The sequence below is a fragment of the Lactuca serriola genome, chromosome 1 (genome assembly GCF_051521515.1).
Source record: "Lactuca serriola cultivar US96UC23 chromosome 1, Lser_US96UC23_V15, whole genome shotgun sequence".
In the NCBI taxonomy this organism is placed as follows: domain Eukaryota; kingdom Viridiplantae; phylum Streptophyta; class Magnoliopsida; order Asterales; family Asteraceae; genus Lactuca; species Lactuca serriola.
Window position 1 is genome coordinate 230,777,541 of NC_136408.1, and position 10,988 is coordinate 230,788,528.

At 32.8% G+C, this 10,988-nt stretch overlaps 2 protein-coding genes across 2 annotated transcripts; both read right to left on the bottom strand.

Moving 5' to 3' along the window:
* Nucleotides 1-1,613: 1,613 nt before the first annotated feature.
* LOC145049834 (epoxide hydrolase 3-like) lies at nt 1,614-3,547 on the bottom strand. The gene is made up of 4 exons (XM_078998190.1): nt 3,233-3,547; nt 2,656-2,823; nt 2,285-2,520; nt 1,614-2,009 (listed from the first exon to the last, which is right to left on the bottom strand). The coding sequence occupies exons 1-4, from the start codon at nt 3,518-3,520 to the stop codon at nt 1,745-1,747; spliced, it is 957 nt and encodes a 318-aa protein (XP_078854316.1). The 5' UTR covers nt 3,521-3,547; the 3' UTR covers nt 1,614-1,744.
* Nucleotides 3,548-6,244: 2,697 nt separating this feature from the next.
* LOC145049840 (epoxide hydrolase 3-like) lies at nt 6,245-8,790 on the bottom strand. Its single transcript, XM_078998193.1, has 4 exons — nt 8,392-8,790; nt 7,830-7,994; nt 7,446-7,681; nt 6,245-6,627 (listed from the first exon to the last, which is right to left on the bottom strand). The coding sequence occupies exons 1-4, from the start codon at nt 8,677-8,679 to the stop codon at nt 6,363-6,365; spliced, it is 954 nt and encodes a 317-aa protein (XP_078854319.1). The 5' UTR covers nt 8,680-8,790; the 3' UTR covers nt 6,245-6,362.
* Nucleotides 8,791-10,988: the final 2,198 nt, after the last annotated feature.

Below are 10,988 nucleotides of genomic sequence, written 5' to 3' on the forward strand. Positions count from 1 at the left end.
GAACCCTGAAACACGTTTGTAGAAAACAAAAAAAAAATCATAGAATACATACCTCTTCTATACGAATCGACCACAGGTTCACCTTAACAGGCTCCTATGTATGCCACTGACTGAGAAATCGTGACTCAAATTTTGGCGGCAATCATCGGTTGATCATAACATCGGTCGACCCATTGGAGCCCTAGCATCGTAGGAGAGTTCGAACCCTAAATCAACAATATAACTCAAATCGAACCATAAACCTGAGAACATAGTAACAGAATGAAGAAACACGTTAAGGAATAGGAATAGGGTTGATAGGTCTTCATCAAAATAGGAACTACAAAATTCAAGGTATGGATGACGCGGTGGACGAATCTTGAAGAGAGACGGTTGATATGGTGGTGGACCGGTGGTGGTGGCTGACGGCGTATAGGGTGACGATGGTCTTAGCGGTACGGTTTGCCGCCGCTTTGACCAGCTCCCCTACAACACCGTTACAACATTGAGCCCAAATGTGAAGGAGGCGGTGAGAGGAAAAACGAATAGATGAGATAAGGCGGTGGAGAAAGCGGTCTTATGAAAAGGCTATAGAAGCAGCTGGGTCGGCGATTGAATATGATTGGAGAAGAAGGGCGGTGAGATAAAGGATACACAGTGGAGGGTCAAACTAACCGGGAGGGTAACCGGAGTAACAATATCTTGGTGCAAATTAGCATGAAGTCACTATTCCTAAGGATTGTCCAACTTTAATATATATATATATATATATATATATATATATATATATATATATATATATATATATATATATATATATATAATATAGAGTAGGGTTGCATAGCACAAACTTTATATTTTATATAAATTAATAGCTATATAAATGATGAATTGGACGTTCAACGAACTGTTCGTAAACCGTTCGGTAGAAAGTTTGTTTATTTAATAAATAAACGAACACAACATAAATGCTCGTTCGTTTAGTTAAATGAACGAACATGAAAATGGTCTTGTGAACGTTCGTTTATGTTTGTCGTTTACGTTCGTTTATGTTTATTCATTTTAAGTTTCTTTTATGTTCATATATGTTCAATTATGTTTGATTTGATTACAATAGTATATTTTATGTTTGTTTATGTTCATGTATGTTCAATTATGTTTGTTTATCGCCATTCATTTATATTTGTTATGTTCGTTTAGTATGTTCACGAACATAAACGAACGAACATGAACAATGTAATTTTTTAAACAAACATGAACAAGAAAACTCATTTGTTTATTCGTTTGTGTTCGTTCGTTTATTCAACTAACTTAAAAGAATTAAACGAACGAACATGAACAACCCTCGTTCATATTTGTTCGGTTCGTTTCCATCCCTACAAAATACAAAGTAACTCTATAAATTTGAGTGAGGTTGGAGACGATCTAAGCTAATAGATTATATTTGTTTAAAAGGACCTGCCCCTAACTAAAATAACAATCTATTGGCCAATGGGCAATGTATGCGCCCGCACCCACACCCACATCGTCCCGAGGCAACCCCACACTTAAGCGGTGTGGGTTTTCACCCCCTTTATAGTACGAGTAGTTCTAAAAAATTATATAAGTTTTTTCATAATTTGTACCAAAAGAAAGAAAAAAACCCACCCATTTAACTTGATTAAAAAACCATAGACAAATACACGATACAAATGTATTCGGTGTACCTACAATAACAACAAACACTTGTAAGGGGTTCTTTTGTAATTTTACTTATGCAAATGAGCTAAACTACCACAAGATGCTTGTTGTTATCAAGGAAAGTGAGGATGCATTCGTTCACGTGGTGAGGGAATTGCTCGTGAACAAAATGAGATCCACTGGGCACATATATTGTTTCTTGATTCGGTACATACTTCTTCACCTCCCCACTCTTTACGTATTCATCCAATCCAGGAATTTTAAACGCATAATCTTCCTCGCCTATAATTAACAATGTTTGAGCTTCGATTTTAGGATCTTGTACTGTGGATCCAACCATTTGCAATGATCTGCAACAACGATTAACAAGATATGGAACTAAGATATCATTTCCATGCATTTATCTGCTAAATGCAAGAAATAACAACGTACCTTTGTTTTCTTGGTATTACAATATTACAAAATTGTACTTTCAATTTTCTTTTAGTTTAGGAATTGTAGCTTGTAAAAGCTACCAAATTATAACAATCAACTTTAAACTTTTTTTTTATTATTATTATTAGGATATTATACGTTGCTATTAATTGCAGTTACCCATGGGCCGTGGGTAGATCCAGTTAATTACCTATAGGGAACTTGGAGAGCGGTTCGAAATCCAGACTTTTCATACAAATCCACATAAACCGAAAGATCCTCTTCGGTCAACCAAGATGGTAGACGAGTCAACGGTTTGACCAAATCCATTATCTCCTCGTTTTCATTCGCTATTGGCATTTCACTTTGCGAAAACAAGATGTAAATGTTTCTCACTACTGTTTTAACATCAAATCGACCAAAATCAGCTTCAGCTCTTCCGGGTTCCTAATCAAAATTGCAATAACAGTCTCAAAATCTTTTCTTTCTGAGAGTGGACAATCTTTCTCGGACTATTTTTAATGATGAGAAGAATGGAAATCATAGTTTGATAGATGTGAATGAAGAGGGCATAATGTTTACCTGCCATCTTCGGACATATAAGCCTTCTGGGAGGACAAAATGATGCGTGAAGGCACCTGGAGGCATAAAGGGCAAGCCGAGTGCTATAATTCCCGCAACTTTGTGTGGGTGGAGAAGGGCGAATGGGTAAGCAACCATTGCTCCAAAATCTTTAGCAATTACGAATACCTAACAATGTTCAAACAATTATGATCAATGTAGGTTAGTGTCATGTGAATTCTGTGAAAGTCGAGCCCTTGGTGTGTTTTTTCAATCAATTTCACAAAATTTAATGAAGATAGACATAGAAATTGTTCAGATTTTTCAAGAAATTAGTTGAGTAGCGAACGAATGATTTGTCAATTTGAACTTGTTTCACGTTTATCAAATGTAATCATATAACCCCACTCTACAATTTATGCCCACTACTGCAGTATCATCGTCATTGACCTCGCCCCTAAAATATAATCCTATCAAATTCGGATCGAAGAACATAATGCATCTGTGATTTTATTTGGAGTTTAACCTAAGATTAGAGCCGAGATTTTCTATTGATCAACTGTGTGTAGGTAGAATCATGAAGTTTACAACAGCATACCTTGGAAATGGCGAGAGAATCAAGGATAGAGGCAGTATCGTTGATCAAGTCGTCGAAGGAGGCTTTCTCGGGTTCTGCAGGAGAATCGGACAGTCCGTATCCTCTGAAATCGGGTGCAATGACTCTGAAACCGGCGTTTGCGACGGCAATCATCTGGTGGCGCCAAGTGTACCATATCTCCGGGAATCCGTGAAGGAATATCACCGCCGGCGAGGACTCGGAGCCGAGCTCAGCCACGTGAAGCTTGAGCCCGTTGACTTGTAGGAATTTGTGTGCAATCTGATCCATCTCCAGAGTGTTTGTGTATGCGTTCCATGTGATACTTCTTTTTATGCATACATCAAGGCTTTATTTTTTTATTTTATTTATTTATTTTAAGTTATAAAGTTGGTTTCAAAGTGATCCAAAAATTGTTTGTTTAAAATTTCAGGTCATATTTGGACTCCTATCAGTTGAGGTTTCGTCTCCTAGTAACGTTGAATCTAAACAAAAATTTAACAACTTAGTTGTAGTCTTTTTAAGTAGAACTATTTTGCTTTTTGACCAAATTAAGGTTGTAGAGAGTGGCTCCACAACACCTTGGTAGGAATTAAGGTGACTTCAAAGCATCATGACCTTGACCTTGACCTTCACCTTGACATGCTGAACTCGGTAATCGTACTCAGTAACGGCTAACATAGGAGAGAAAATATATTCAAATTTTCAAATCTCGGTCTGATTTTATTCCCAAGTAGGATAGTATTGACATTCTTTACAGATTGGTTTAGAATGATACTTGTTTGCAATAGCCATCTTATAAAATGTATAAATAATTATAAGAAAATCCAATTGGAATTAAGTCTATTTTTTCCAAATAATTAATCCTAACACATCCTTGGGTGTTAGACTGTTAGTGACCATTTCTATAGGATATAGGATGGTGTTGAATGTTGGGACATTTTTCTTGTTTTATTGTAAAATTCATAGAAAATTGGAGAAAGATTATTTTAGTAAGTTCTTTATATCCCAAAAACCTTCTAGAGAGTAAGGTGTTGTTTGTTTTTTTGAAAAAAAAACTCTTCAGACCTCTTATTGTTGCACGACGCAGCACACACACATCATTTTTCATCTTGCAGCTGGTTGTTTTTCAGAAGTCTTAGGATTAAAAAACATATACACGTGTTCTTCTTGACGTAGCACTTGTGAATTCAAAGAAGTGTGAATTCATCTTAGCTCTCATATGTAGTTATGCGTAATGTTATCTTATTCCCAAGAAAAGGGGGGAATAAGAGGGTTGTTCCCAGAATAAGGAGGACAAATTATAGTTCTTGTTCTTGGAAAAAAAGGAGACAGAACAGAAAAGAAGTTGATACCAACAATATGTGTTTGGAGCAAATGTGTTATATGTGATCATGTGAAAGTATGTGCTAAGTGAAGGTAAATGATTAATGTAACAGACAAGTAATATGTATACTCAATAAGCTTTATGATTATCTGTTATTTATTAATCTTTTTCAGAACCCTCTGGGTATACAAGGGGAAGATCCCGACGTCAATGTGACGAAATTCACATTCTCATGAATTTTAGCTTTATTATTCTTATGACATTTTGAATTTGTAAACTAAGATTATGACTTCCGTATTTTTGGTTTATGAAAACTTTTAGCAAACTCTGATATTATATTTTGAAAGCTTTAAATGGGATGATATAAATGTTTGTTTTACAAATGATTTTTATAGTTAAGACTTAAAAGGCGTGGTTTTAAATATATTCTTTTCAAAGGAAGTTAATTATTAAAGTTTTTTTTCCATATTAATTGTTTTAAAAAAAATTAATTAGGGTGTTACACCGATCCCAATGATGATCAACCTTAACCGAAAGTCCATCGATTCCAGAGGAATCAATTTTGGGGGAACCTCATGCATTGGTTGTTTGAAGATTTTGATTCCTTCTATTATGATCAATAAACTATGAGAAAGCAACTAACGAATCTCATTTATTAGAGAAGTCTGTTAATTTAGAGATTAGTTCATGCTCTTTAATCTACTCAGTCAAGGAGTGGGAGATGGCTTGACAGCAAGCGTAATGATGGTGATTATGTTGAAAGTTCACAAAAACTACAAAAATTTAAAAGACGTCAATTCTCTACTAAATGATCTCAAGAAGGGTCAAAGGTTAATGCCTACCTATTTTATAGACTATATATATATATATATATATATATATATATATATATATATATATATATATATATATATATATATATATATATATATATATATATTCTCAATCAACATAAACATGGATGTGTTTGGGGGATTGTTTAAAAAATTGATTTTGTGCTACTTCATACTTTGAAAACAAAGTTGATTTCTAGTTATAATTCGTAAATGGTTTATGGGTTTATGTGCACTAACTTAATAGGTTCGTTGTGATATGTCATATAATGGAGTTCAAATGAATTAGATAATAATCGTCAAAGTGATATGCATGAAATAGATGTTGAGAAAGTTTAAGACTAGTCCTATATAAAAGTACGAAAGTTTGAACAACTTTAAATGAGCAAATAGAGCAAGGTTTGAATAGAACAAACCTACTCACAATCTCTAGTATTTTACATAAATGTCACAAAATCAATGAAAAGTAATTTCCCTTATTTTTGTTTAGGACTTATGTTTTCCGAATTCCTATGACTAGAGTCTTTGTTATTATGTAGATTGATGTCCATTGTATCATTTTAGTTCGGTTTACATTGACCGGTAATACATTTTCTAACACATATGCCTGAATTTTAATACATATTTGCGTTTAGATCATTGTATCATTTGCCATATGCATCTAAAGAAGTTACATGTGATGAATATGTAAAATCAAACGTTTTTACGGTTTTAATTGATTTCACAAACGTTGAACATTTTACAATATATGAATATTTGTTTTTGCAATGCCTGAATTTTTTTTATGTATTTGGATATTAATCATTATTATGATCAACACAAGTGCTATAACATGGTACATATGGTTATATAAAGTTAAAACAAATGCGTTGTTTATTTCACAATCTATTAATATCTTGTTTATTAGTTATTACAATATTCTAACCATTATATATATCAACCATTAACTAAGCAATACACTAAACCCAAAGAGCTAAACTTTTGAGAGATGCTTGTTAGCATGGAGGAAAGTGAGGATTAATTGATTGACTTCATTGGGGAATTGCTCGTGAACAAAATGACATCCACGTGGCACGTATCTTGTTTCTATATTCGGGATATATTTTTTCACTTCCCCATTTTTTACGTATTCATGCATTCCAGGAACTTTGAGTGCGTAATCTTCTTCACCCAAGATTAACATCATTGGAGCTTCCACTTTAGGAACTTCCTCCGTGTACCCAAGACTCATGTAAGACCTATAAAAATTAAATAATTTTTTTTAAAACAAGGACAAAATAGTCATTTTACATGGTTTAAGTAACTTACGCTCTTGGCGTCAAAGTTAGAGATCGAACCAGATTCATATACAAAAAAAAAAATTCCCTCTTTTGTAGTGTAACATAAATAAAAAACACGTGGACCATTTTCCATTTAGTGATTTTACTCAAACTTTTATAGAGTTTTTCTATAATTTGCGCCAAAGAAATATATATATTCAATCCTACGTGGCATTATGTTGGCAACTTATTTTCCATGTTATGTCCACGTGTCACTGACATTGAGTCCCTAAATGAAACTAAAAAAAATATAAGTGGACGCGTAATATAGAAAATTTGATAATAGGGTTATTAGTCGAAACACATTAGATTCTTTTTAACGACACTTTTGTTGTTTATTAAGTTTCATAGTCATTAAACTATTATATTTTTTTTGACAAATTATATTTTATTTATTTGAAAAAGGGCAAAATACTAAAAAACACAACACAAAAAAAACCCCTAAATCGATTAAAAACAATAACTGAGTGGCTAAATGGATAAAATTATACAAATAAGTTTTGTTTTGTTTTTTGTTTTTTGTTTTTTTTTACTGTAATATCAAAACCCCGAAAAAGTGGTTATTGTAAACGGTAAAACATGTTTAATGGTTTAATCAATATACAAAATAGATAAGTTGCTAAATCAATAAAATGGTGAAATAACAACTGTTTTTTTTTTCTTTTTCTTTTTCTATTTTGCCAATTTGGAAGTGTCTAAATATGTAACGATTTATTAGCTAAGATTTGGTAAACTACCTATACGGAATTTGAAGTGCAGTTCTAAATCCAGACTTTTCATACAAATCCCCATAAATTGCAAGATCCTCCTCAGTCAACCAAGATGGCAAAGAAGTCAACGGTTTGACCATGTCCATTATTTCTTCATTTTCATTTGCTATTGGAATTTCACTTTGAGAAAACAAAATATAAATGTTTCTCACCACAGTTTTAACATCAAAACGACTGAAATCCGCCTCAGCTCTTCCTGGTTCCTAAAAAACACAAGAAATAACAAATTTAAAATTTTCAAATTATAATGTGTAGATTTTTAACTCTTTAAATATATATGTATAGAAAGAGAACATTCATATTCATTCTTATGTATATGTGAATATATAGAGGAAATGGTATTTAATTTACCCGCCATCTTGTAACATAGAAGCCTTCTGGAAGCGGATGACTCTTGAAGGCAGCTGGAGGCATGAATGCCATGTTAAGTGTAATAATTCCAGCGATTTTCTGTGGGTAGCGAAGGACAAATGGGTAGGCAACCATTGTTCCAAAATCTTTAGCAATCACAAATACCTAAATAATGTTCACACAATTATGATCAATTAGGTTAGTGTCAAGAAAATTCTTTGAGCGATTGATTTAGATGCTCAACATTCAATATATCTTGTTATTGTATTGCGTATCATAGATTAATCCACTTTCAATAGGAAAGAATCGAGTAAGCCTTAGGAAACCCTTTTCATCTAGTCCTAAACTATAATCATATCAATTTCGGAATAAAAGTATAAATTACATCTGTGATTTTGAGCACCAAATACATCAGTTATCGGTCAATTTTGGAGCATAAATTTCTTGTTTTCTTTGGAATCTATGTTGAACTACCATTAGAATCGAAATTTTTGAAGGATTAACTGTGCGTCTCAACAAGATGAACAATTGAACATCGCAGCTGAAATTGGGATGAACTTACCTTCGAAATAGCGAGAGAATCAACGATAGAGGCAATATCGTTGACAAAGTCATCGAAGGAGGCCTTCTCGGGTTCCGCAGGCGGATCAGATAACCCGTATCCTCTGAAATCGGGGGCAATGGCTCTGAAACCGGCGTTTGCGACGGCAATCATTTGGTGGCGCCAAGTGTACCATATCTCCGGGAATCCGTGAAGGAAAATCACCGCCGGCGAAGATTCGGAGCCGATCTCAGCTATGTGAAGCTTTAGTCCGTTGATATGTAGGAATTTGTGTGCAATTTGATCCATTTTCTTAAGTGTGTGTGTGTTTTTCTATGTTTTACAGCTTTCAAGAGATTTTGGCGTTTGGAGTCCACAATGGTGGCGACCCTTAACATTCCACGGTTGTGTAAAATTGACTGAGTAAATTACGAATTGTTATGTCCGCGTGTTTAAAGGTTTCTATATATCTATATCATTATATCATTATTATTATATATTTAGATTATGTTTGGCTAATTAGTAGAAAAACTATTTAGCGCTGAAAAGCTATCTGTTAAATAAAAAGCTAGTTGATATATGAAAAACTAGCTGATAAAAAATAACGTTTGATAAAACTAGCTGAAAAAGATAAAATGACAGAAAAGAAGATTTAAAATAACGTGTTTTTATAATTAATTAAGAGGTATATTTAGAAAATTTTAAAAAAATTCTTAAGAAGCTACTCTAAGTCGCTTTTAAAAAATTTAGCTTATAAACTACTTTTTGGCTTGCCAAACATAACAACTTAAAAAAAAAAAAAACTTGAAAAATAAGATAGCTGTGGCGCGCCAAACACAGCCTTAGGCTAACAGGAGTGATAATATCCTTAACACTTTGTCAAGTTAACTTTTTGAGTGTCACTTCATTTTTCTCCCTTTAACATCTAAACTTAACATTTGGTAGGGAGTGGTAACATTCCTAGCATTTTTTTTCTAATTTAATTTAATTACTTTATTTTAACAAATAAACATTTTTTATTTAAAATTAAATAAAAAAATATATTTTTAATTAAATTACTTTATTTAAATATACAAACATTTTTTGGTGCACAAATATTGAACAAATTTTATTTTTTAAACCACAAAAAATTAATATAATATAAATTATATTGGGGTAAAAATCAGATTTATTAATAAAAATTAGTAAAAAGTTGAATTTTTAATTGAATCGGAGTAAAAATCGGCACAAGAATGAAATTAAAGGGGATATGGTGGTTTCATGCGAAGGATGTAAATGTAAAGCACTAAGTATAGTTATTCTCATTTTTATATATTGGGATTTGTTGGTTTATGTGAATCTAATGGTTGTATTATTCAAATTTGTAGGTCTTGTTTATATGCATAGTGTCAACCAAAGTTTTTGTAGTTCAACTATTAATTGTTGATGACTTTTATCTTTTTCACATTTGATGTATTATATTTGTCTACTATTGGAATGATTATTTGTATGAAATTAACTTTTGTGCAATGGATTATATTTTTTGTATATGGTATTTTATTTTCTATTATGAGACATTAAATGCAAATTTAATTTGAAAATTAGTAAATCTATAAATATTATTTTAACATTTAAAATTACAATACGCACAAATGTGTGTCATCTTCATATGACATGACATTTCTTGACAGCGGCGTTAATGATACGCAATGTGTGTCATAAATGCGCGTCGTAAATGCGTGTCGTAAATAGACGACGTGCAAAAGCGTGTCGTCTTTCGTTATGACAGGTAGGGCTGTTAATCGGGTCAACCCGATTGGGTTTTGGGTTAAATGGGTCGGGTTAGATGGGTTTTTTATAAAAATAATTTCACTTGGAACCCGATCCTATTAAGGTACAGGCTATCCAGGTTCGAGTTATTCGAGTTTCGGGTTTATAGGGTCGAGTTAGTTGTGTTAATCAGGTTACAATGTAAGAAATAAATATTGTGCCATATTTATGATAATGTTTATTTTTAGAAGCTTAAATTAGGAAATGTTAGATCCATATGACTTTGAATTCATATGATTTATTTTTTTTCTTTGTACTATACAAGTAAAAAAAGCATTATGCGTTTGATTTGAGGCTGTGTATTTTTTATTTTAGGCCACGTAAACTACTATTGCATATTATTTTACTATGCTACATATTAATTTCCAATTGTGCAAAGCAATATTTAGTTCTACAATTTTATTAGATCTTATTTTCCTCTTGTTTAGGCCACATAATATACAAAAATAAAAGATGTGAGGTGGAATGAAATACATAAATATTGTAGTATACCTTTATTCTGGTTAATCAGGTTAACCCGAAACCCGACTTTTATAAAAAGAATCAACTGTAAACCCGACCCTAACTATAGTTCGGGTTTGTCGGGTTAACTCGAATAACACGATTAAGAATTTTGACCCTATTAAACCCGACCCGAAATGTTTTATTCGGTTTAGGGTCAGGTCAGGTTAATCGAGTTCGGGTTTTTTTGACACCCCTAATGACAGGGCCTTCATTGACACACATTTGCGTGTCGTCTGAGTGTTTTACGACACACATTGCGGGTCGTAAAAGGCTGCTTTTATAGTAGTGAATGTGAGCATACGAGT